This window comes from Pezoporus wallicus, unplaced genomic scaffold, assembly GCF_028554395.1.
Source record: "Pezoporus wallicus isolate ANWC-B61680 ecotype Strahan unplaced genomic scaffold, APGP_CSIRO_Pwel_v1 contig_3181, whole genome shotgun sequence".
In the NCBI taxonomy this organism is placed as follows: domain Eukaryota; kingdom Metazoa; phylum Chordata; class Aves; order Psittaciformes; family Psittacidae; genus Pezoporus; species Pezoporus wallicus.
In genome coordinates, this window is record NW_026641700.1 from 1,350,930 (window position 1) to 1,378,778 (window position 27,849).

The 27,849-nt window shown below is 40.8% G+C and overlaps 1 protein-coding gene across 8 annotated transcripts in view; it reads right to left on the bottom strand.

The window, feature by feature from the left end:
* The window catches only part of RBMS3 (RNA binding motif single stranded interacting protein 3), a 722,404-nt gene that overhangs the window by 433,541 nt on the left and 261,014 nt on the right, over positions 1-27,849 (bottom strand). For 4 of the 8 annotated variants that reach the window (XM_057424896.1, XM_057424895.1, XM_057424898.1 and 1 more), the window contains exon 1: positions 17,057-17,520. The exons of the other annotated variants lie outside the window; for them this stretch is intronic. In XM_057424896.1, the coding sequence (XP_057280879.1) occupies positions 17,057-17,131 (75 nt within the window). In that variant the 5' untranslated portion in view covers positions 17,132-17,520. Of the gene's footprint in view, positions 1-17,056; positions 17,521-27,849 lie in introns of those variants that run through there. 8 annotated transcript variants of the gene reach the window in all.

Sequence of the window (27,849 nt, forward strand, 5' to 3'; positions counted from 1 at the left end):
CAAAACCCTGCTGACTCACAGTCCTCAAAAAAGCAACTTGCTCAAAGAACCCATGGAGATGCGGGTATGCCATCCATGCCAGAGAGGAATTCATCCAAGCTGACCCCGTCTCCTTACTGGTGAAAGGCAAGAAAGATGCACGTCGTTTGTGACTCTTTATTGGTTTATAACCTAATTAGGTAAAGTTATTTATAACCAAAGTATACTTCAATGGCCTGATTTCCAAAACTATTACACACCCCACAGCTCCCACCAAAGCTAAAGGGCACTTCACAGTGAAAAATAACATAAGGCTACACAGTTAGCTTTTGAAAGAAGAATATACAGGCTGACTTATCAAACCTACTGGTAAAAACTGTGACTTATGCATGTAATAATACATGTGGTATTGTAAAAAATAATAGTTAAATACATTTCAGATGGAGCTGTCACTCTCAAGTTGACCATGCTCCTTCACCTACATATATATTCTATTGAGAAAATAGTGTCTTTACAGGGAGGGACAACAGGCCCTTCTTGAAGGAAAAAATGAAAGAACCAGACAAATTTGTCTTCTCTCCCTTCCACCTCTATAAACACCTCTATTTGCACACTGGATGAGGTACCTGGGCAGGTAGCAGGACCTCTTTAACCAGAGGATGAGGGCTTCAGCAGCTTCCTCAGCTACACCTCTCACTATCTTGTGTCTCATTATAATACAAGCCACTAAGAAACATCTGGTAGAGATACTGCAAATCCACTTGATTTCACCTCTGAAGAAGGGAAGATGGTCTGGATGACTTCTTGGGGTCTCTTCTGATATTATGCACCTTTTAAGAAAATACCATCAGTCCATGAAGGAAATAAAAGAAACTTCTCACTGCAAGATTATCCTCCCTGCTATCCCTACTTCTCCTGAAGTCTACCAGAATTGCTCCTCCAAAAACTGCCTACTAAATGCACAGCCCAGCTCAGATCCATGCCTTAATACCGAGTGGTTTACCTTCAACTCTCTGTAGCTACCACCAGCACCATTTCTCAGTCAAAAGTTACCAAAGACATCTATCTTCACTAGAACACTATTAGAGGCACTCATAAATGCTGGCAGCAGGACAGATCTAAGAGCTTGCTCTAATATTTGGAGCTCACAATTACATGAGATTAAAAAAAACCCACAACAACAAAGAAATGATGACAGGAGCAGTCATCTCCTAAATTAATCACAGGACTCATTGCTACAGCTTGAGTTTCTTCAAAAAACTTCTTACTGTTCACCTCCAAGAAAGACACACACACGTATAAACTAAGTATAAACTAATCAAGGTATTTCTCCAACAGACTAGATAGAAAGAAAAAACAATCATGATGGTTTTATTTCTCTTTGAAATTGTTTGGGAAGAGCTAAGTACCTTGTTTAAACAGACTACATGGCTGGATAGATAGATTAGCCACACAAGTCTAATACTGAAATTGTTCGAAACTGAATATCCAAACCAGTTAGTAAATCCTCTCACTGTAATCTTCCTAGTTTTAAGAATTTATTCCTATCTACTAATTTAAACATCTACTTTTACTTGAATAATTTTTAAAAGATAAAAGACTGCATCTAATGATTCTTATGGGTTGATACAGAGCCAGTATGCATCACCTGTAAAAATGTAAATATTATTTGAATGTTTTTTAAACAATCTAGGTAACATTGAACAAAAAAGAAAACCTCTAACATTAGATATTTGATAACTTGTCTCTTATCTGCGTGATGTCACATTTAGGAAACCACATTTTGAAATGTCAGTAATGTATTCCAACTTTAATACTTGTGCTTCTTGTACCCAAAAAACCCTCAGTAAAATCATAAAAAGGAGAAAAATGAAAAACACTTGATAAATTCTCCCACAGGAAAAATTTAAAAAACCTTCTTTACTGTTATAAAGTAAAATTAAATATGACTAATATTTTATTTGAAAAATTCCACCCAACTTCTTTTTCACCCCCTAAAGAAAGATGTGCCAAAGACTGCCGAGTTCACTGGGGACTTGAAAGTTGCTATCAATCTCTACATAGAAAGCATTCAGATACTGCAGCGATGGGCAGCAGTATAAAACCCTAGAGAGAGACAAATTGATAAAATGCCCTCAGGAACAAGTTTCTTATTAAACTAAGGTTTAAATTGAAACAGTATTATTTTTCTATGTAGTGACAGTTTTTCATCTTTTAACTCTCTATTGTTTGTGAAACACTCAAAAAATGAAATTTCTTTTCTAAAGGCTAAATTCTGCCGGTCCTCTTGCCATGGAATTATTCCTCATCAGATATGCAGTGCTGCAGTTTCAAGCAGAGTTGCCCACAAGGTGACATTCAGCTGCAAGCACACCCAGACTGCAGGATAGTGTCCAAAGGGAGAGCACCTCACAGGTCATCAGTATCCCAACACAGGCAGGCATCTGACCCAAGAAATCACTTCTACCAAGAAGGGGAATAAAACTGGACAACTAAACATCTAAAGAAAAGCAAACAACAACTAGAGAACATTAAACAACTGAAGAAAAAATAAACAACAACCAAAGAAAAACAAACAACTAAACAAATTGGGAACAGGTTTTTCCCCCTCTAGATGTCTGCTTTGGATATTCCCACTGCTAATGCTGAGTAAGCAACAGACACAGCAGCACTTGGCAGCAATGTGAAACACAAACCCAGAAATTCATAATACATGTCTAATTAAAAAAGTCAATGATCATCAGTTGAGTGTTAACCCCAAAACCTCAATCTATAAACTCCAGAAATACTCAGGACTGCAACCTGCCCCTAAGTCTAAGGAGCCTTGGTGAGGCTGGCTGTTACATCCCAGGCTTTCTAGAAGGCTTTAGTCTGCTTTGTGTGTGTGACTTTTGAGCCCTTTAGATATACCTGGGTATATATATACACCACTCAAGTTTTTCTCTACAATCTAGTGGGCGATTAAAACTGGCACACATCCAAACACACGTATTGAAAATGTAGATCCTTTTGAACTAAAGTACTTTTTACGGAATAATAAATTCCTGCCACTTACTATGAGAGCTGGTAACAGACCAAAGCAGGGAGTATTTTTTTAAAATGCGCGTTTCATAAAACTAAACTCCACATAGCTGCTAGAGAAGCTTCTGTCACATTTTCCCTTGTCTAAACAAATAACCATCTCCTGAGAGCCCTTGAATCCCAAACACTACAAGATTTATAAAAATTAAAAAGATAAGGGAAGAAATCATGTCCATCCTCATTACCTAATATAAGTTCCAAAGGCAACTGAACAATATAGTTACTTAAATCATTAGCATTATTCTGCTAACAATATGCAGTGTTACAGGTTAAGAGATGCAGAGGTATTTGCTTTTGGAAATACATTCTAGCACTGCTGTATGAGTTCTTTCCTTGGTATCTCAACCCTCTTTTTCCTACCCCCTACAAAAAAATACAATAGAAGTGAAAGATTTCCCTGTCAGCTTGTACCTGCTATTAAAAAAAAAAAATAAGAAAGATGTAACATTTAAGCCCTAAGGAACTCCTGGCCTTCAAAAGTGCAAAGGACATACAGTTCTAGTTGAAGCTAATAGGAGCTGCAGGTGACCAGGACTTCTGACTCTGAGGCCTCAAGCTACTGTACAAAGCAGTATCCCTTTGAAATTTCAGCCTAACGTTTATCAGCAACCAACCTGCAAAACATATGCATCCCCTTCTCCCACAGTATTTACTTTCTAAAAGCACCAAACAGTTGTCAGAAACACAGCTCTCCTGCAGTGTTACAGACCCAGCAAAATGGGAAGCAAGCATGAAAAAATACCAACTCTAATCCTCACTGAGCACAAGCCCCCAGCCACTGCACATGATAGTATTTCCAGAGCTCTCATCTGCTGGGAATAGACTTGCTGTCTCACACTAACCTCAGCTGCTTTGCTCTTTTGTCCAGTTCTATTTCGTTCCCCATGAAGCCAGCCAGCAACATCAGCTAAGATTTTATTTTTGAAGTGGCAGCACACTGACACTAGCACCTCCAGAGAGCCACACCACAGCTTCCTTCTCTTTGCTGCCAAAACCCAAAATCTTCTGACAACAACACATTGGAGACTGGCCACCAAACAGCAAATATGAAGAAATCAAAGCCTCGGGAAGCATAAATGTAGTTGTGAATTGAATGTGCGCAACTGCAACCTTAAATACTTGGAAAAAAATGAAGAAATTAGTAATGCATAAACTGGGAAGGCAGAGTGACTCATTCTCAAGGTGATGGAGTAGCACATTATATGGGTAAACAATAGACACTAGTTACCATCCACCATCCAGGTCCTGGCACTGTCCTGTATTGCAACCTCGCAGCAGGGACTTCTCTCCACTTCTGTTCCTACCCACCTTTGTGAGCCTGCCTTATTTACATCGCTCATAAACTCTTGCAGGCAAGGACTGTCTCTTACCCTGATTTCTTATGCAGCTCAGCACAACAGAACTGCACAGTCAGAGACAGTATGCAAGCAGTAAAATGCCAAAAAAGAAAACAAGGAGGAAGAGTATGACTGGCTTAGGAAATACAACTGCAATACCTGTATGAAAAGTTTTGATGGTCAAATGGCAGAACAAGCACCATGACTTACACATAAGCACTAAGTGAAAGAAAAATGACAACCAGAAGAGCTCTTAAAAGGACGAGAAAAAACAAAGTGGGGGGAAATCCAAAACTGACAGAAAATGGTAAAGGGGTAGATTTACTAAATCACAGAAGATGGACAAAGCATAGTATAAAAATAAGGCTTCTGGCTTTCCTTCCATTCTTTTCATGCTAACAGAGCCAACACTTCATGTCTCAGCCTTTTCAAGGTCTGCCCTTCTCACCTAAGCACTGGATCACCTCTTTGTCACTCAGACTGGTTAAAAAGAAAGCATGAACTTACCTATCTCTACTGAAAGCAAATAAGAATGTGGAAATGAGAATTAAAGAGGAGGAAGGAAATAAAATTCACGTATCTCTACTCCAGAATAGCTGACTAGCACAGAAAGGAAGTTGCCAGAGAAGGTTAAGAAATAATAAAGAGCTAATATTTTACTCTCTTGCTAAAAGACAAAGAGAGATGAAGCATAAACGCCTACTTCATCAGCTGTTGTCGGGAGCATGGCAACCATACTTCATTCCTCAACATACGTTGTAAAAATCACAACCTACATCTTTGTGGCCATTGGCATAGTTTCTTGTTCAGCTTTCAAAACTACAATAATCCACCACTGTTCATAGCGCATTTCACGTATTTAAAACAAAAGCCTTGGAACAACATATTATCGACATCAGGAAGATCATCCATTTCTCTCCCATTCACAATGTACCTTTGAGACAAACAAGCCATACTTTTTAAAAATGCCGCTACTTCCAACACAACAGTAAGGGAAGCACATATGATAATGTTACAAGCCAAGATGAAAGGAGTTAAAAAAATTAATGACAACAAAAATATCTAAAACAAGTCCTGGCAAGACACACAGTGTCACGCATGAGAAAACCAAAGCCAGCTGGCTCCGATGAATCTGTATCTATCAACTGCTATTTAGCTAGCACCTACCCATAAATACCTTCTTTGCTATTCTCTTGTTTATTAACAGGGTGCTGTGGATTGTAAAAGTTATTCTGAAGGACTCAAACACACACCAGTTCTTGCACGATGTTGATCAAATCATGACAATCGTTTCAAAGCACCCTTCTCATCAGTGCTTGACAGGAGGCTCCACGAGGGCCAGTGAGGCTGAGGGCTGTGCATAGGCACTGTTTGAAAGAATTTTTACCCCCCCTCTGTTACTTGAAGGATGAAGTAGTCCTTTGCATCCTTTCCCAGGTGTCCACTAAGTTTTCAATGTCTTCTGGAAAAGAAGCACTATTGGAATCTCTACAACAGTGAAAACTGGGCCCTGATCTGCCCCTCATGCAGGTGGTCACACACCACAAACACCCTTTTTACCCAGGCATCTTAGGACTGCAGACAATCAACTTCACCAGCACTGAAACAACAGTGAATTCCTCTCTTCCAGGAAGCGCATCCTTTTACGCTGCTCCATTTCTCTGCTTCCCCAACTAAAAGGCCTTCCAGGTATAATGTTGAACCAGCTAGGCTGGTTCAGGCAAGTGTTCTCAAAGTGCTCTGTAATTCTGGATGCTCCATCTAGGAGCTGTATTGGGTATGGCTTCAAATGTTTTCAATACCTCCATCTGTTGGAGTTGTGGGTACTCAGCATTTCTGGATAACCAGAGATTAACATGCCACCTTCTGCAAATGTTTTCCCTTTATTTTCCCAGCTTTGCCTTCACTCTTGCACCACTCACACACTGAATTTGTTAATAAAGCAGCAACAACATTCTCCACCTCCAGGTTCTGTCCGAAAAGAGAATGTGTGGATGCTACACTCTCAGTAATCTAGTATAGGCTTCTGAAGGCTGAGGCCATTATTTACATGCAGCCATTACAGGAGCAAATAAGGTGTTTAAGACACCTCTCAGAAGATTAGTTAATGTTTATACAGCCTGCTGAAAATGGAGATGACTGCTAAGTACTACCATCACCAGGGATCCATTTAAGTAAATGCATGGCAGAAATTGAAGGAAACAAAACTTACTTCTTCTGTCCAGCACAACTATTGCCAGACTTATGCATATTAAAAACACCCAATAACCCATCTAACACCATATATTAATGTTTATGCTATTAAGTTTAGACAACCTTATGCTGAAAGCTTTTTAAACTACAGGAAATTGCATGTTGTGCAGGGACAACTGTATATAATTACAGTGATTTTGTAAAACAGCAGAGATATAAAACAGAAACTGAGTGGCCAGCAAGACTTCTAAGCCACACAGATAACAAGTATGTCCTGGCAGGCCGGCAGTCTACAGCTTTCTCATGGCTGTTTCTAGAGACAGGAATTATACCCATAATCTCAAAATACAAGATGACTCAGTGCATTGCACATCTGTATCTGTGAAGCAACGACAGGCAGGTGGGATCAGCATGTACCATTACTGCCATCCTGGAGCCACCATACATCAGCAAGATTTATTATTCTTATCCCATCTTGCAACACCAGCTGGCACCCATAGTAAAAGTACCACTGAAAAGGACACTTTTACTGGAAATATTTGGATCAGCCCCTGTGTTTCTTTAGGATGCAAAAGCTCCAAAGAGATACAAAGAGCACAAACATGAAATCCAGCAACTGCAATGCTCTCGCAGGCAGAAAGCTCCCAGCTGCTTTGCTAAAGGCCACAGCAATATGTCTGCTTTGGGCTTGTTTTCAAGAAGGACTGTTTAACAGTACTTAGTGCAGCTCTACCTTGACACAGTAAATGTCGTCTTAATAAAGCCTAGGTAAAGTATTCGGCTTATGAAGTCCTACCGCACGCTTTGCCAAACATCTGAAGGACTGCAGTGCCTCCGACTTTTTTCTGATGTCTTTCAGGTATAGAGTGGTAGTTTTCTTGAATGCAAAACCAGGCAGTGACTTGTGTAAGAGCTATCAGTCTCATTCTTTACCTTACTCATTGTACTGTTCACAACCCTCTTCATCACCAGTCTCCCTTCCACTACCAATTCAGAAGTGTCATTTGCACACAAAACAAGTATATATTATACTATTCAGTTACAAAGAGCAGATTGTAAGTTTGTGTGTATCTGAACATCAACAGCTGTGTAGACACATCTCAGGTGATACTAACGGAAGTCTTGTCAGCAGTTCTGATCATAAAGTAAATACACTAAAAAACTTAACTTCAATTAGGCTAAAAAGCAGATACAATTTTCTGGAATGAACACTGACTGAATGCTGCCGATAACACCATCTTTGCAAAATACCTTGTTCAGTTTTTCTTAAAAAGATAACATTTTCAAGATAAAATATTCTTACAAGCAATGCATCCCTGCTGTTTGTATGTTCACAATAACCTGGATTTTTATTTTTTTTTAAGCTGTGTGTTATGCTTCATTAATATGAAATCACCATCCTGCACCACAGACACATTAGCCGAGCTTCAAGTGACCTAATTCATTTTTAATATTTCATAGTTTGCTAAAAGCTGAAATGAGAGATCACTAACACAGCTCTGACACCCCCTGTCATGAATCAAAAGATGTAGGGAAAAGGTCATGTACTTACTAACTGGCACTAAACCAAATTCATCACTCTAAAATGAGAGAACAGAAATGAAGACTGCATTTCCCATTATGCTTCTCTTTTCGTAAGAGCATCCATCAACTTGCATGATACCAACAAGCAAAATTTATTCATATGCCTGTCCCCCAATAAAAGGTCAGAGAAATGTGAGAAAGAAGAAATAAGGTTTGCAGCCTTTGTCTGAGCAAGAAGTAGTTCCCTCCCTTTAAAGCAAACTCAGCAGCAACAGCCTTTGAAGACCAAAAGGAGAAACAATTCCCAACCACATAAAGAAACTAACAAGTCCCCCTTATATGGCTAAGAATTGCAATGCCCCTTTTATTTTTTTTTCCCACAGCTGGAAAAATAAGAGCAAGAGGGGAAAATAGAGCAAACTTTAAACAGGCAGTTCTCTGAGCACCAGGGAATTCACACAGGCACATCATTCCAGCTTTAAGAACTGCCAAATACTGTCCTCTTTGAAGGGAAGGAGGACATTACACCAGGTGAGTCCCTGAAATCTAGATTTTTAACTCTCCTGCTGTAACTATGGATACCTAGCTTTAAAAACCTTTTGTGAGGCAGCAGTACACCAGGCTCCCTTATCTCCTCCTCTGACAAAACACCTTCACCTGAAGTCCCCTAATCTCCTTTTATCTCACAGGTCACCAATACACCACCTCAAAGTTTTGCCAGCTCTAGCACTGTGCATCGAAAAAAAAAAGCCCTCTGCCCTACCTACTGCATCTTCAGTCTGCCTCTTACTCTCCGGTAACCCTGGGGCAAAGGCTGCCAGCTTCTCACCCAGGAAGGCACCTCATGTTGTTTCAAATAACTAGAGTTTCTTGCATGCAAGTCAAACAGGACCCTATGGCTGACCCAGTCCTGCTGCCTCCCGTCGGCGCGAGGCTGCATGAGGAAAGGTCAGGCTCCCGCACAGCATCGATACTGAACTTTGAATGGCTCAGCCTGGCTGGTCTCTAAATATAGCTGGGCACAGGAAGGGCTGTGAAAGGGACTGGGGAAGGGAGCGGGACAGAAGCCAAATGAGCAATCAGTTACATAAAATAACATCATGTTGGTCCATCCATAGGCCTCTCCTGCTCTTCTCTGCCACACTCTGCAGTGGATATTTAAGTGCAGCTTCAGAATTTAGTATATTAATGTAAACTCACAGAATAAGAACAAACTGTTGTTTGATTTATACCTGGGGAGGGGAGATATGAATCTGCTGAACAACTTTTCTTCTTGAATAAATTTGAATCACACAGGAGTGACATCACTTCCACTGCATGACAGCCCATAAATCATCATCAACCACAGAGTACCATCCATAAAGCATGTGTCATGGAGACACCAATGAGGTACAGAATATCAGAGCTTTACATTTTAAACATGCAATCTTATGCGTCTTCTGGCTTCTGCTGTGATCGATATAGATCAGGTCGTTTATTTCATTCATTTGCATCTGAATGAAGTAAATACAATTAACAGAGGAACCCTTATAGAAAATCTGTCCAAATAATTTTACCTGCATAATTTTACCACCACAAATGAAACACTTAAAAATGTAAATATTTATTTTCTAAATAAACAACCACATTTGATACTGGCGTTGACTTTACAACAAATAATCAGAGAGGGAATTTATTCCTGCCTGTGCAAGCATGGAAACAAACAAGGAAGACAAGAAGAAAGAATGAAGGGGGGGGGGGGGGGAAGCCTTTGCATCCAAAAGTAGGACAAATAATCTTTTTTCTCTTATTTGACAATGTCAGGCCTGAAAAGCCTTTCAGCTAATAAAAACTTCTAGGAGAAGATATTAGACTTTACTGTAAACCAACAAAATCAAGCAGACAGTATGGCTGCAGGATCCAACAGGAGCCTCCAATCTACAACCACAGATGGGACAAGCAGCCCTTACTTCACTTGTCCATTTAGAAACATTGTATCTCAGAAAAGACCTACACAGAAAACTGACTTACTTCAAATTTCGAAGAGGCTACATAGTATTTTATCTTACTAATTATACAAATAAAATCAAACCCAGCTCTCCACTTATCCTTTACTTTTAGTGGATTAACCGTGCTTACTTTCTCACATAAATTGCTAATCTTCATTACCAGGCACAGGGCTCCATGTGAGACATCTCCTATGGCAGTTAGACTTCCACTATGTATAAATCATCTCTCCACTGTGGCAGAGACAGACAGACAGAACATCTGCTTCTTGCTGTTCAGTCTCTAAAACCATAAACCAGAATAATGATAAATAGAAATTGTAGCCACAGAAAACTCAAAATGCTGTTAAACATCAGGTGAAGTATGTCCTCATCCACTCATACAATTTCTTTTTGACAGTTCTTTTTCCCTTTGTATTTTTTCTTTAATATAAAAACCTGCATATTGTCCAGCTGCCCTGGTTTCGCCACAGAGAACGGTATGTGCTTTGTGGGCCTGATTCTGCCTTCCTGAAGGCAACTGAAGCTCTTTCATTGATACTTTTTTGAAAGGAAGCAGAACAGATCCCTCTCATTATAACTTCTATTCAATAATATTATTGTTAATCAGCTACTTAAAATACCAGTATGTTATTCTGCATCAGTAGACACCATTCTCAAGCAGATATAATGCATACTGAGAGTAGCTTTCTGTATAAAAGTGTTTACTTCTAAACTTCCTTCCATCACTCCACCTTGCCCATGAGTGGGAAAGTAATTGCAAAACATCACTACACAAACCCTCATGATGTAGGCTTGACAATATCCAAGTAAATCACTGTTCTCAGTCTCCCTTCTCTGCTCATCTGCAGTCTTCGGTATGAAACAACTATATCATAAAAGCTCTTATTCACACATGCTTTTGATATTACAGTATTTAATCACATACAGCTGTAGCTGATGAGATTGTTACAAAACACAATTTTAATGCAGCACTGGAAGAAAGTTCTGGAGACACATTAACCATTTTCCTCTACATCAAATTTCTAACATTAAGAGACTTTTCTTCAGTAAGAAGAAAATAAAAAAAAACAGCTCACTTGTTGGCTTTTTTTGTTTTTAAATCTGCTTCTCTTCTTGGACACTCTGGAGTGGGCTTGCTTGCAAGTGAACTCAAAGCGCCTGCCTGGAGTGTAGATTGTGACAAACCCACTTCCCCCACACCAAAAAAAATGATAATTAAAACCCCCTGCTTGCAATTATATGCAAAGGGAATGCTATCCAGGCTACTTGCAGCAAGACCTGAAATGAACTCCAGCATTCTACTTGGAATACATCTTTTCTTACCTGCTTTTTAATTTGTAGAAGTTCAAGAACTGACATTCCAATAATTTTTACCAAGATACTTGAATTCATGTGCAAATATACCATCATGCTTACTTTGAAAGACCCCCATGAATTAAAAAGTTCAGTTTGCAGTGTGCTTAATTTTGAAGGGGCACCTTGTATAAAGCGTACTAACACTAACAATCCTACTAACACACAGCATTTGCCGCAGCAAGATCTATACAGACTAATCTGGCAAGTGCTCATAACTCCCACCTTTTGGTAAGGAAGCAAAATATCTGCTTGCAAAATAAATATTTGTAGAATACAGTAACACACAAATGTTTGATAGAGTGAAAATCTAAACTTTCCCACAGGTTGGTTGGGGGGGGGTATTTTTTTTAATTGTTTTTTATTTAAACAAGCTTGCATTGAAGCAACAGATAAATGGGGAAAAAAAAAAAACAAAACACCAAAACATTCAACATTATTTTAATATATATCATGGTGTCCCTTACAGCAACAAAAGTATTCTAAACCAAGCATGTAAGGGTAAATGGTAACGGAAAACAAAATGAGTTTGTATATTGCTGCATTTTCCAGAGGAACATAACTTTTATCTTACTTACTGTTTAAAGCAACTAGCAAAATATGAGAGATATTAATATTACTGTCAGAATTACAGCCAGGCTTAAATATTTTTAAATGGCATTTAAACAAATTCATATTTCTTTCAGACAGTTCTCAGAGACATTTAAAACACACTGTGACATACTGAATCAAACAGAGGCTAAGTGTGAACGAACTTCATTCCTAGAAATGCATTTCTCTATTTGCAAGTGTTTGCCTTTACTTTGGCATGATCACATGGGCTCCAGCTAGACTTTTGAGCTCTGGCAGCAATCCAAGCTGCAGATGGTTGGAAATGCAGCCTGAAATCAGTGTGTGGTTGATGAATTACTCCTTACACCTGACCCCTGCTTCACACCAGGCACCAAACACAATCTGAACACTACCAGCCAGAGAAGCCCTGTCAGGCATCTCCGTATCTGGAACAGTTTCTTCAAGGCCTTCTGTATGGCCAGATGGCAAAAAGTGGGGAATGCCGTAAACTCGCTAAACAGAAACATGAGTGACAAAATAGCACAGGATTCATAGGTACAAGGTGAAGAGAAGCAAGAGCTTTGCACCAATTCCCAAAACATGCTTCCTGAAAGACGTTGACAGAGTAAGGAGGGAGGCATGCTCATGACATGCAACTGAGAGAGGTCCCCAGTTCCTTCATGCCAAAGGATGCCCTAAAAAGGGCAAAAAAGAAACATAACAAAACAGATACACACCCTCACATCTGTACCTGTAAAATTACTTAATGGAGCTTAAACTCTTCTGAGTTTGAATTTCCCAATTGTTTTTTGACTCAGCTGGGGCACATATCTGTCGCTTCACAGACATGCTCATTAAGCCATTCTTGCCTGCAGGCCAGTCTTCAGACTTTCCATATCCATAGAGACAGGATTTTATTCATGTAGGTGTTGGGAAATCACATTTCTTCCTTTTGCATGTGTTCACATGCGCATCAGGCATAGAGATGAAGAGGTATTGAGAGTACAGTAAACATCACCTCTCTGGAGTATTTCAGCCTTCTGGGTAGCAAAGTCAACACAAAAGTTAAACTACCAAACCCAAACCATGACTAATAGGTAAGAAATACTTGGAGAATGCATGAAAGCAAACCACACAGAAATAGCTCCTAAACTGGCATATATTTACCCCAAAAGCAGGTACAGCAATCGCAAACCAAACAATGTCCATCAGCAGTTAGCTGTGGCACCTCCTCCTTTCTACACAAGTGATTCAGAATTTTTCAGTAGCCTGTTTGCAGAAAAAGCTTACCCCAGTGCTAGGTCTAGCCATAAGCTGCAGAGAACAAAGAGAAAACACAGCATTGACCAAATTAGAGGCTCTTTCAAATATATTCAAGTAGATACGTTAATACTTTTCACATCTTTACATGATCTTTCATGGTGCTTAGTTTTCTTCTGCGCAAATTGGTAAAGAGAAAAGAATTTGTTTTGGCAAGCAAGAAATTAACGAAAGAAATTCAGACCACAACACAAGATTTGGCATCATTATCATTTCATATGCGAGAATTTACAACATATTCCTGTAAACCAGTTTTTTGAGGAGTTATACCATCAGCAGGGATGCAACTAAGGAAATTCACTTACCACCTCCAAATAAAATCAAAAACTGTTACAGATTCTCATCAGATATACATGAGCTGAACCACCTTCATGCAGTATTCTTTGCAGAAAGGACACATGACTGCCCTTCACTTACAACAGTAATAAAAATGTTTATTCTGAAATAACTACGACAACAACTGGACTCTGCTCTCAGGATCTGCCTAAGACTTTCAACAGTGTACTTTCAAACTGCAATTGTCAGACAGCATCATGCCAAAACAAGAAAAGTAACATTATGCCTTTCTTCAAACTCGGTGCTTGTCCTTAAGAAACATATTAAATTCCTTACACTTGCCTCTTTAAAATTATCCTACTCCCCCCCCCATTTAATTTTTGGATAACAACAGGCTTGCTTAAACCTGCAATTAAAGTTTAAGCTTCATGGTGGCATCTGGTAATGAAGGAACACAAGTAAACTGGATAATAAGAGTGCATGCTCTATGTTCCACAAAAGGCCACGAAACACTAAAAACTTACAGCAATCAGACAAACATATGGAATCCATTTTTTCTATTTATAATCCCATCACCCATCTAGCTATTCATTTACACCATCTCTGTGCAACAACGAGCTAGCTATGTTAGAAGACACAAACACAGACTGTACCCTGAGATCTTGAATAGCCCTGTGCTCCCCCATGACAAGGATGTGATGTACAGTAACACGGTACTTCTCAAAGAACAGAGACAACTTCACCAAACAAGCAAAGCAAAAACAGTGCTTCACCCAAATATGCTGGGGAACATGGATTTCCAAACTTTGCTTGTTGAACGTGCTGCCGCGCTGCATTTCACAAGTGGTACACAAATGCCATAAGAAAGCCTAGAATTTCTTTCTTAATTATAAATGAATGGCACTCCCCCCTCAGCGTGCATGACTATGAGCATAAGACAACATTCTTTCTGTAGAGCTGCTTCCATGCAGCTTTTGAAAAACAAAAAGCCAGAGTTCATAGGATGGCTGGAATCATACAGGAATCATATTAATACATGCTGCTCCAATAGGTATGATAAAAGATACAGCTCTCCACCACAACACTGTTTGATTACCTATTAGCTTTAGAAATACAATGCATCTAACTGCTTTAAAATGTCCCAGAAGCTGATGGCTAGCTTTAAAGTAACAAAATCCAGATGCTGCCTGTCTGCACTACTCTAAACTCTTAAGGTCTATAGAGGAGAAATACTTGTACACGTGTGTCTACATACATGTATTTATGTTTATTATTTAGGTTTTATGTATGCACTTATCTGTGGAGCAAGGAAAATAAGAAAACTGCCATATAAAAATGCATCACCAATTTGAAATGTTACCTGTTCTTCCAGCAACAGTGCATGTGTGCAAAGACAGACACACACGACTTTTCACAGGGTTGATAATTTTATATACCGGCTATAAAAGTGGTTTAATTTATTTTTTTAAAGCACTGAGTTAAAAAAAAGCTATGGTACCAAAAAGCTATTGTTACTATTTTAAGCCCAAATACAAGGTTAGTTTTCTCAAAAAGCTTATTTTACAAAGTTTAAAAATGAGCAAAAAAAAAGTAAAAGGGAAATAAAAAAATAAAAAGTAAAAAAAAAAAAAGTCTGGCAAAATGTAAGCTACATGAGTAAAAGGCATGGAATGTCCAATATTTCTCCTCCAATACTTGAGGCTATTGTTCTTTCAAAAAACCACCATCAATTGTTTCATGTCCTTGGCTTGCCAGGTTTTGAGGAATAGCATCAGTCTGCGTCCCCCAATCCCCCAAACAGTTAAAGCTATGGGCAGTATTGCAGTCAAGCTAGTGACGGGCTGCTGCTGCAACAGCAACAATACACACTAAATGGTCACAAAGGTAAAATGCAATTTGGATCGACCTTGAAAGGAAAAGAGGGGAGAAAAAACCCAAATCAAACAAAACAATGCACCACCCGATATAAATCAGGCCAAAATACAAAATTAAAAAAGTCTAAACTTTAGACAAAAGAAAGAAATAATAATCTGCACGACACAAGAAACAGCAGAGCAAAGAAGTGAGAGATAACCCTGCCATGAATTACAAGGCTGTAATCATACTGAGTGGTTCTGGTGTCATTGCAACTTCAACCAGCCTGAATTGCCATTTTTACAATTAGTTAATTTATATAATGCAGTAGGGCTATAAACATTAACGGGAAAGTAATTTTTATTGACAAGGAAATACAATTTATCCTTTCAGGACTGCAGCCAGATCAACATGCTTAAAACCAAAAGTCTGGAGAAGTCAGCCTCCCCTGTGGCACTTCACCACACACAGACGCACATATCAAATGTCCCATGTGTTAGATTTGCCACAGAAGCACAATGTGTGTATGTGTATGATATGCCACACATATGTGTGCACCCTGCCTATTCCCCCCTCCCCCCCAAAGGACGTTCATTTATTGACTGAAACTGTTAATCTGTGGGGGTGAGGTCACGCTTCAGAACAGTATCCCCCCCCCCCTTTTCTTTTCCTATATACTTCGGGGTTTTTTAAATTCAGTGTTCTAACAGGGTTTGCAAGCTTTCAGTTTAGGGCTTTCTTTTGTTACTGTCCCTTGGTCACACAGGAAATCTTTTCAGAGAGCAGACTATTATACAATGGCATTAGAAAAATAAAGCTTTAATTCACTAACTCACGGCCAGGTAGCACCAACTTCCCTCAGTCTCTTTAGGAGACGCAGGCCTGCTTTCCAGTCTGCTAGCATGTTAAAAATTATTAAGGTAAAAATAAAAGAAGAGTCCGTGCTTGGATACACTCTCCAAAAGTAGCCACCCTCTATTCCTAAACCTTTTAAATACAACCGAGTACAGCCGTATCATCCTCAATATTTAATTAAGTATTAAAAGCAGTGCAAAACACTGAAGCAAACTCTGCCAGATTTACACTCGGTTAGCTCCAAGCTCTCCTCCGAGCTCCACAGCATCTCCTCCTCAGCTGATTAAAAGTTTGAGTTGCCACAGACAGCTTTTCTAACAGCAAAATGCTTTTAAGCTCCGAATAGAAAGCAGAAATCACTGGAAGAGCCACCAAAAACAGTGTTTTGTGCCTGATACTGACCAGAGCAATCTTTATCCCATGCCATAGTAAACACACTACCTGCCCGGTGTTACGCTAGCGTTAACCGCAGCGGTCTCCCCAAACAATAAAAGGAATTAGCCGACGCCAGCAGCCCTTGAGGAAAAATAAATAAATAACACAAAATAAAGAAAGACATGAAGAGCAGGGCAGACAGTAAGCTTTCTGCCTCTCTCATGCCTGCCTTCTGCCTATCAGCTCGGGTCTGCGTGACACCGAACCCGAGGAAGCGCCGGAAAAATCGCCGAAGAGGCGAGGCGAGCCCGCAATTCGCGCCGCTCCCTTCCCATCACCCGCCGAGCGCCCGGCCTCGCCGGCCCCTACCTTGGTTTGGAGATAGTGGGGGTAGTAGTAGGTGTACTGGGGGTACATTGGCTGCTGGTCCAGGCGTTTGCCCATGTAGCTGGAGTCCTTCTGGCTGGTGCAGGGAACTCGTTGGCAGGGTGTAGTGCCCCAGGGCCTTTCTTCCTCTCACGCCGCTATTCCTGACAGCGCGGGCGACTGGGGAGGCTGCCGAGACTTCCTCGCCGTCTACCGCGCGTTACTTCCAGAGCAGCCAAAAACGCGCCCGCACGCACATATACGTGTGTGTGTGAAAAGAAGGGGGTGGGTGAGCGGGGCGGGTGGAAGCCCCTGCCCGGCTGCCCGCGGCGGAGCAGCCCGCCTTCCCCGCTGGCGGCAGCGAGCGGCGTGCCTCCGGTGGCGGTGCCCGCTGCCCGGCTCGGGAGGGAAACGTCCTGCGCGAGGAGCCGAGAACACAGTCCAACTCCAAGCCTCCGCAGAGCCGCTCGCTCTCCTCGGCTCGCCCCGCGCTCAAGCCCTCCCCTCTCGCTCCCCACCCGCCCCACTTCCAACAAGAAAAAAAAAAAAAAAAAAAAAAAGAAAAAAAGAAAAAAAAAGAAAAGAAAAAAAAAAAAAAAAAAGAAAAGAAAAAAAAGGGGGGGGGGAGGGAAGAGCCTTCCCCAGCCTAGTTGCCGCTGCCTCCCTTACGGAGTGACATGGTGCTCAAGGTTTGTCCTGTCTTTCATTCAAACCCCCTCCGCGCCGCGCCACCGGTGGGAGGGACCTCGGCGCGCCGCTCCCCCGGGAGGTCGGCGCAGGCCACGCGGTCGCCTCCGCGCCCCCGCCGCGCCCGCGGTTCCTAGCGCCCCGATGCCGGCCTCCCTCAACCCCTGAGCCCCGCCGGCTGCGGGAAACGGCTGTGGGACTCGGGAAAGCTTGCCGGCGGGGGAAGAGAACCCCACGGCGCCTTGCGTTTGATTTTGTATTATATTGTTTGGATTTTTAAGCAGCAAGAAGGGGAAGGTCATGAAGCACGGGCGCCGAGCGGGAAAGTCGTCGTCGTCCTCCCTTTTACCCCCCTTCATAATTACTCCACACCGTCATTCGGCACTTCGCGGAGGGGCGACCCGGGGCCAGACATATTAAATACATACTTTGTCAGCCCGCTTATATAAGACTCGGCTTATTTAAAGTTGGAACAAAATGGAGGAAGAGGGTAAAGAGGCAACTCACCCGGCCTGACTTACGGGGGGCCTTAGGCCAGACGTATGAACATTCCACAGTGCCTACCAAAATTACCCGCTGCTCTGGTTGACGTTTTGGACCGCAGCAGCAACCCTGCAGTCCAGGCCCGGGTGTGAGACCCGCACCCGGCCCGGAGCCGCACACCTGCCGCAACACCCTGGACCTGTGTCAGCCCCGCGGCCACAGAAGTATTTGTCCTCCGACAGATTCGGAGGAAGAGTTTGTCTTGCAACAGGACTATAAATTATCAATAAGAAAGTGTGGGAATAACAAAATGTTTCCTCTTGTGCACAAATCACAGCGTTTATCTCCCTCTTTTTTTTAAAATCAGTTATTCCTTTAACGTACCATCAGATTGATTCCTGGGCCTTTCTACAGCGGCTTTGCCTATTTATACTTTAGGTTTTGTTTTGTTTTTTTTTTTTTGGGGGGGGGGAAATAATGTGGGCAGCAGTTTCTTTTTGTTTTTATTTAAATCCTCGGTGGTATTGCAGCAGGATTGTCAGCTGCTGTATTATCAACCAAATTGCTCCAGAAAAAAAAATATAAAAAGAACTTCTTTAAAGGGACACTTCTCAAGGCTGGTAGAGCTAAAATTAGACTTGCCAGCTGTGTTTTGGTTTGTGGGCACGTGCATGCACATGACAGGAACATGGAAATATCACACTTTACTCTGGCAGTTTGCTGTTTTCGTAAGCAGAGGGTTTCGTTATGCATTACTATAACTGCCCCATAGCCAGTGAGTTCACAGGAAGCCATACACACATGCTCAAAACACTGCCCATGCATCTGTGTGAAATCAAGCATCAATAATTATTAATTACTACTATTTAGGTAACACTCCTGTATCATACAGTGGAACAACATGCCATGCATACACAGGTATTTGCGCCTCTTATTTCAGGAGAAAAACTTCTGCAGAGTGCTCTGTTCCCAGGGCTCTGCACAGGCATTAGCTGGGAGCTCTTGCCCATCCAGACAAGCACAGTGGAGCACATTGCTCCAGCTTCCAAACTTGCTGAAATAGATTCAGAAGAAAGGACTGGTTGAGTAAACTAATGTAGTGTTTCCAATTCCTACTTAAATCCAAGCTGGTCAGGACAGTGCGATCACTTGGAAGCTCAGAGCAGAGGTGAATGAAGAAGGAAGATAGGAATGGGAGAAGAGGCCCACAGTTCCCATCTCCCAGCCCTATGGTATATATTGCTGCTCAGCTTTAAACACATTGCATCTCATGGTAGTGACATGAGTGATACTCCAGTGATACTCTTGCTTATGCTCTTTTTATCGCCCCTCCCTCTGCTTTTCCCAAGGGTGAAATAGACTGAGGGTTGGTATCTGCAGAAGTGAATAGTGATTACTTGACGGTACAGTGATACTTCGAGCCTGACAACTTTCAGACTGTTCTTTCAACTGCCAGAATTAAGTTGTGCTTCTCTCCCCACCTTCTCACTTTTCCCTCAGGATATTAATGCAGTTTTTCTTGTTAAGTGGTTTGCTTGTAGAAGTGCATGTAACCAGATTTGGGGGAATAAAGAACCTATATGTACAGGGTGAAAAAACAAAAAAAATACTGAGGAAGTAGAAAACCATGCATTCTGACCAAGAGAGCTATCTGAACATGAAAGGCTTGTTGTGGCCATTATTTTAAGGCCAGGAAAGACCAATTTGGCTATGTCACCTGACTACTGAGAGTATTTCACATCATGCCATAAAATTTCAACACACTGCCCATCAGACACGCTGGCCAGGAGCACCAGCAGTTCTCACAACTAGAAAAACGTCAGGAGCTGCAGGAGAAGACAGACTGTTACTTGTGTAGGTAACAGCTCCACTTCCCTCCTGCTCTCTCCCAGCAAGTCTTATATGCACAGATGGTTTGCTTTTCCCTTTTCACCTGTAATCCTGACAAGGTGCTGAGAAGCGTCTACTGTTTGTTCTGAGTGCTCAGCACCTTGCATGACTCAGCCTTTGGAGATGCAAGATAGAGTGGAGGCAGCAAAAATAGGAATTCAATATAAAAGAGTAGGGGGCCAAGGGGAGAAGACAGGAGGCAATATAGCATAGCAAAAATGCAAATGAACAGCCACAAAAGCAGATTTAGATAGCACACAGCCTCTGAACAAATGCTAGTGCTGGAAAATGGAAAATTTCCATTTGCAAAATACAGACATCAAAAAGATCATCTGTGACTTGGGAGCACACTGTTTAAATAGAATCCCCTTCATTTTCTGGCCTGTGCATTTGAATAACCGAATCCACTTGCAAACTGAAATAGCAGTTTGCCTACCGAGTGTTAAGTATAAATGTTCCTCAAAAGAAAAGACAAGCTGTTCGATCCCAGTGAGCAACAGCAAAAAAACTTCACAACTTTTTTTCCTCTTATTGGAGGCTTGTTATCAATCCCAAGCCAGGCCCACTCCCGGGAATTGAGCGAGCAAGCCAAGTTGCAGCACACCTGCAAGGGTACTGCTGCCTCTTGTGATGGCAGCCTGGTGGGAGACTCACAAGACAGGCAGGCAATAAGGATCTTTTGAACAGGAAATTTAGAAATGAAACTTGGCAAAAACCAAAGCCGTGGACACAAAACCTAGAGTTAACTGACAGGGAAGAAAAAAGAGAATGCTTCTCCTGGCAGCCTGAAGCACAGAAATTACGTATGTTTGGGTGTATTTTTACTTTTCATAAAATGCAGAGTTCTTCATTCATAAAAAGTGAGTTAAAAGAAAAAAGTGGACATCAAGTAGAAGAAAGTAATGCAGAGGCTGTTATTTGCTAAAATACACTTCTACTTACACTTCTTTCTTTCTGCCTATCCTATGAAGACCTTCTAGAGTCATGGGTATCAGCATCAGGGAGCAATTCAAACATTTTCAAGCTCCTTGCTCTTGAAAAACAGCAATACATATTCTAGAAATATTAACTTTTGAGACAAAATTATGTCAAAATTGTCTAAGTCAGGACTAGGGAAAATTGGCTTGTTGAGAGCACAAATACAGCTGCCACCACCTAAAGCAACAGAATAGGTTAAAGAAAAAAAAGAACAACAATTATCTCAGGCTTACGTTTTTGACACTGTCTCTCTGCTTTTATTCTCTCTATTTACTCATTAAAGCTATTTCAAAGGAGACAGTAGTGATGCTTGACAGCTTGTTTACAATGGGTTACAAGAAGAATACTGATTTTATTTCTAGATCTGACAGCTCCTTCAGTCCAGGTACCTTAAAACTATATTGATGAACACTGAATCTTGTTCTTTAATAGTTCATTTATCAAGCTGATTTGCCTAAGGATAGCTAACTGAATTTCTAACAAGTGATATATCCTGGTGCAACCATCAGTACAGCATGTGATAACAGTGGAGGAGGTGGGGAAAAAAAGACACACGCACAAAAAACCCCCGATCAAACACTTAGCTTAACAACGACAGCATTAAGTATCTGGGATCAATAAAATCTCTCTGAAGTGGGAGATGCCACCATTTTCAGCTGCCCTCTCACAAGAAAGCAAACACCACTGAGGGTGGCTTTCTCCACACACACACCTCCCCTGCCTGGAGAGGCAGGTTTGGTCTCCACTCTTCAGCACTAACCATCAAAGCCCCACAAAGTCCAGAATTAGGCACAGCTGCAGGTGGCCTAAAATAAATCTAGAAGAGTTAATGTATGGGATTTTGGACAACAGCAAAGGCTTGGCATTTGCCATTAGAGTTTATTATTTTTCACTTTATCATCTGTCTTAATACTGTGGTTCAGGTATTTCCATTGGTCTACTTTTACCTAAAGGCCCAATCTTAAAGGAAATCTTCAGACAGCAGCAGAGTGAAAAACTTTGGGGGAAAGCAAACAACAGTGAGCATTCACTGATACCAAATCGTTTGTGTTTTCCATCTAATATAATCTCTTGCATAAGCAGATGAAACCAGCAGCCAACTCTGTGTTAAAGTCCTCTTTCTGCAGATGCTAATGGATGCAACCAAGGTAAATTATCTTATCTTACTCTTTTGTCCACAGTCTGTTTCCTATGCATTTCAGAACCCTTGCAAGTGTTAATTCATTCTGTGAGGTGGAGAAGAACTAAGTAACATGACCAGTAAACAGCAAGGCCCCAACTGTCACAAAGAATGGTGGGTTCCTCTCCACAAACCCTCATTGCATGGTAAAAGCCAAAGCAAATACAACTAACAGAGAAAAGGACTGGTACTTCCTTTCAGATCTGGAGGAGATTCATGGGGAGATAAAGCAAAGGCTTATCAGAGAAATGCAACATGAAGAAATGGAGAGCAACACTGACTGTATCATATCACAGTGTATCCTCAAATAGGATCACATACCAATAATCTAGGGCTTTCAGAAAACACCAGGATTGTACACAGGCTAGAACACATGCCTTTCAAAGGTGGTATTTTCTATAGCAGCTCTATATCACAAGTTAGTAGATATTGCTTCTAGTCTTGAGTGTAAACTCTTAGGATAAAAATGTCAAACAAAGCCCCAAACAGTAAGAGGACTAACCAAGGTTATTTCACTCTCACAGCATATTAATTTAATGCTACCAGTATTATATGTGGTATGATTTCAGAGGGATAAAATTCTCCACTTCATACCTTCCTTCCCTTCGAAGTCCTGCTTACTAGCCACCTTCCCCACCCCTCTGTTTACTTAAAATCAGACTGTAGTCAGGGAACATGAGATTTTTTTCTTAAGGAAGTTTATTTCTGAAGGTAATGGGGAGACATAAATATGCTACCTGTTTACTGAGACTCATAAACACATATGAACACAGGCAATTAATTGTCACTGAAACAGTGAACACGGAAAATCCTAGCTTTTTAGGGCATGTTTAACTAAATGTTCACCCATCATGTACTGAATTACTTAGTGAGATACTAATTTTGTGCTCCAGCTGAGGGTAATCACAGAACAAACCAGCATTATTCCTGTTGCTCTATGAAGTTACAGCAAGGGTAAGCTTAAGAACAAAGGCCAGCAGGAGTCGAGCCTCTCAACTTGAAAGGAATTATCTTTTCCTCTAATTGAAGTGAGGGCTGTTTTGTTTTTTCTTTCCTTCCTCTTGCTAAATTTCCAGCAACACTCCTTGGCAGAAGGTCTCTTTGCGATGGGGTTATCATGGTTAAAGGCCAGGAGCAGAGCCTTATCTGCCTGGGAAAGTTTACTAACATAACTGCACCAGCATCCTCGACAGCTGGAATTGTGCCGCATAATGCTTCACGTGGGCAGTCTTACCCGGGGGAACAATTACACTGGTAAATGCCCCTCTTTACCTAAACCCAGAATGACTTGAGGTTTGGGTCCTGTTCTCCTGCTGGTACTGCCCCTGACCTACACCATGACCTTGGACAAACCACTTTTTCTCCCTCCCTTCTGTCTGTCTCACAAGCTTCAACTGGAATCTCTGTAGTGAGAACAATCTCTATGTTTTTACAATACCACAGGGGAACCTCCATTTTGGTAGGGCACCAAAACAACACATCATCAAAAATCTGTAACAACGAATGTAAACAGCTTGTTCTTCCACTGTCCAGACAGCTGCTGTTAAGAACTTAACTCACAGGCTGTGGCATTTTTTTGCATGGAAAAAGTTAACAATAGGCAAGAATAGAGGGTCATTTCAGGCTACATTCCATCACTATCAAATATAATACTTACTGCTTTCTCCATACTTAGCCTCCCCAGCATGCCAAGATACATTTTTTCTTGTCTCTTTCATATCTGGCAGGCTTGTTTGCCCGCTAACCTCTTGAGCTAATGCTGGCTGTAAATAAGGCCTGAAGGAGCCTTCACTAATAATTTCTATTATATCTGCTAATAAACCCGCTTCTAAAATGCAGTATAATTATGGGTCTACCCTTGCAATTTAGTCCAAAACTGAATTCAAAAGTGTTTGTAAAAATATTTTGACATTATGACTATTGAAAATCTTATGGTTTTCATGAAGTATGACCATTTTTTCAATTTAGTTCAGATTTTTATTTTTGATTTCTTTTTCATACAAATTTTGCCTTGACCCAACTGCAATAAAAATTTCTCTATGTGGTCCCCTTCAAGAAGGACAAATTGAAGTTTAAAGAAGTCTCTAACATGTTTTCCAAAATATCTTAAGCAAAACTTTTCTTTTTTCTCTACACATGTAGGAAAATATTGTTTAGGAATTACACAGATTAAATACCGCTATTTAAATCAGTCTCTAGGGAAATGTGTTCATCAGTTGTTCGGTTTTAATTGAAGTTCATGCCTGGCAAAAGCAATCTGAACTTTAGCTTACCCCAGTAAGCCCTACAGTAACTCAGAGTCTATCCAGACCAAAGTATTTCATAAAGAAAGAAAAAAATACAGCTTATGAGAAACTGCAATCTTTGGCCATAACAAAATGCTATTCTTCTCCTTCTCACCTAAAACCAATCAGAAAGTGAAGTGAAAAGTTCGTAAAAACGCTTATTAAGACCTCTAGTGCCTTGTTATCAGCATGTAAAGCTTCCCTGTGATATTACAAGAAAAATTCTAAGTGTCCACTAAATATGGAATCAAAAGATTGTGCATAATGATTCCCAACAGAGGGGGAATTTCCAGCTCTCAAATTCTGTCTCAGACAGATAGGGAGAAAATGCATAGCAAATGGAGAAGTACAGTACTGAGAACTGGGTTAAAAGTTCTGCGTGCAGGTAAGCTGGAGACTTGAACCAGTTCTCCTTTTTTCAAATCGGTTCAGTCTTTTATAGGAATAATAGCATTTTTTGTAATGGACAGCTTCCATTTACCACAGAACCAATGCAACCTGCTGTGCAAAATCAAGCCTTATGTCACGCCAGATTACTGTCCATCATAACCAAAGAAAATGTCTTGAACTGAATATATTTGGTTCAGGAAATCTGTATTTTGTCAGCTGCAGTATAGCTCATTGTCCATTAAACAGTACCAAGCCCATTCTGAACAGAGCACTCTGTAGAAATGTTTAAACTCCCAATCCTATACTTGTCAACTTTCCAGAGCAAAAGGGAGGGTGATACTTGACATCTAACAAAAGCAGAGTTAGGACTGCCACCTTCCTGCACCACAGAAATTCTTTGGGTAAGAGATAATTTGTTTCCTGCAAACAGGCAGTTGCTAATTATAGCTCAAATCTTCCCTCTTTTTTTCTTCCATCACTTTTTTTCTTCTTCTTACTCCCCTCTCTGGTGCATCTTCAGTCTTGTTCATCAAATATCTTTTGCCTTAAAAAAAAAAAATCTCATCAAATCTCTACATTCTCCTTCATCTAGAAGTTACCTGTTTTGAGAATAATTTGCCTGTCATCTTTTATATATTCCAGCTGGGGTTTTTAATAAAGCGCAGGGACTCAAGGCTACTGTATTTTTATTAGGAGATGGTGGAAACTTTATAATGATTTCTATTCACATTCAGCAAACGCTCTTCTCTATTGTTCTACCCTATTCACCTCTCCCAACATTCTATTCCCAAATCATTTTTACTCTGTAATCCTTCATCCATTTTGTCTCTTCTTCATTCGTGTCCCCACCTAACCCCTGTCTTGCCAGCACAAGTACTTTCCTTTTCTTAACCTTTTCTCCATTCTTTTTTTTTGTTGCCCTGATTCCTCAGTCACAGATGCTTTAGGCTCTGCTGATATTTTCTTACTTATGTTACATTTCTTTGACTGTAGAACCAAAATATTCAAGAGGGGGAAAGGGGAGAAGACACCAGTAAGATATTCTTTTTAACTTGGAAATCCATTCTGCTAGATTTGAAGAGAAAGCACTGCATGTCATAAACATCTAAATTCCTGTCAGCCAAGATGCCTCAGCAGGGTCGTGGGCAGAGTTAGACAGCTTAAAACATAGTAGAAGGTAAGGATATTAAGTTCATTAATAGGGGAAGAACTGGGTCTCACAAACTGAGGATCCAATCAATCTCACCTCTGACTTCTTTTCAATAAAGGGATTTAAAGAAGTTTCTGCTTGGTATAGATGCACTCAGCTGTCCTTCTCACAATTGCAAGTTGCACGCCCCTGACATCAACACATTTGTCTTTTCAGGATCCTATGGCAGCAAAATGTATCAGCTTAGAAACATAGAAACAGTCTTTGCCAAAGATTTCTCACCTCACATCCAAGAGGGTAAGAATGACAAGGAGAAAACACTACAAATGAGGAGGAGTGAAAGATGAATTCTTTGATACAGTTTTCCAGCTGAAATACCAACACAAAACCGGCTTGCAGATAATTTAAAGTTCTGCAATTTGGTACATTCCCACCAAGAAAAGGTAGATGTTTCTGTACTGTGAAGAGGTTGTAGGGGAAAAAAGCCCCAAACCATAATTTCATTTAATGTAGGAGTTGTACTTTAGCAATAGATATTTCTTTGTGCTAGTCATCTTATTTGAAAGTTTTATGAGAAGGGCCAGTAGCATTCTGGCTCTATGGGAGTTTGACATTTTCCATTATATCAGACCACCATTTGAGTGAACTACGGGTTTCTCAGATCTCTGCCATTTCAGCTGAGTATCTCTATCCTGCATATCACATTTTCCCTTCGAATTCATGGTGAGAAGTTTCAGTCAAAGTGTTTGTCTTTTTCTTGTTTCTCAGGAAAGCTAAAAGGTTATTTTCCTGTGTTAGAATAAAGTGATGCCAAACACAGGCAAAAATGCCCAAGCTCATCCAGCTTCTTCTCCTTGGATAGTGGCTGGAAGGACCCCAAAGAAAGGCGAGGTTTCTTACTACATGTGGAAGAGGGACCTGAAATTTGGCCAAATAGGTGACTCCTACTGCTAAGCATATGCCTTTTGCCTTTCTTGTGAAAACTTTCCAGATTTGGCCACATAAGAAACATTTGAAATCACATAGTCCCTGCATGCTAAGTAAATACTTCCCTCTTCCCTCTCAGCTCCCATAGACTTCTGCAGATGGATAGGGAATGGCACCAACCTCCCTCTTACCTGTGGGGAATTGTGCACACAGACACAGGAGGTGCAGAAGGCCACGCTGGTCTGACCTAAGCACAGCAGGAGGCAAGTTCACAGACATGATAGTTGCTGGCACCTAACTGTAATAGTAACATGGGTTAAATTGCATTATTTTTGCAGTTACAATACTGCTGTGCCATTGGGGTATTTCCCGTCACTCTCTGAGATGAGAAGCGATGGAGGAGGGAGCACAAAAGCAGACTGAAAAGTAAAAGTGAGATATTCCAAGGTTATAGGGGGAGATGAAGACAATACATCAAAGCACTGGTGTGCTAAAAGTAGCCCAAGGTGAGTGAGCATTACAGTACAGACTGGAGAAGAATCAAATAGGGAGCTGGAAATACCTATGCAGAATGGGATGTGAGATTAAGAAATGACTAAAATGAAAAATCAGCAGTGATGGCAACCAGATATTTAAGAAGCAAATTGATTCAGGGGACTAGACAGGACAAGAGAAGAGCCCAAATGGGTGAGAATGGAAGAGGGCAGAGACATGTATGAGGAAAGAAGAGAATCGTCCTTCCCCACTGCATCCTGGATGTAAACCCCAAATTCCTGATGTTAACCACTCCTCTGTTGTCAACAAAAATCATCTATGCCCATCTGCA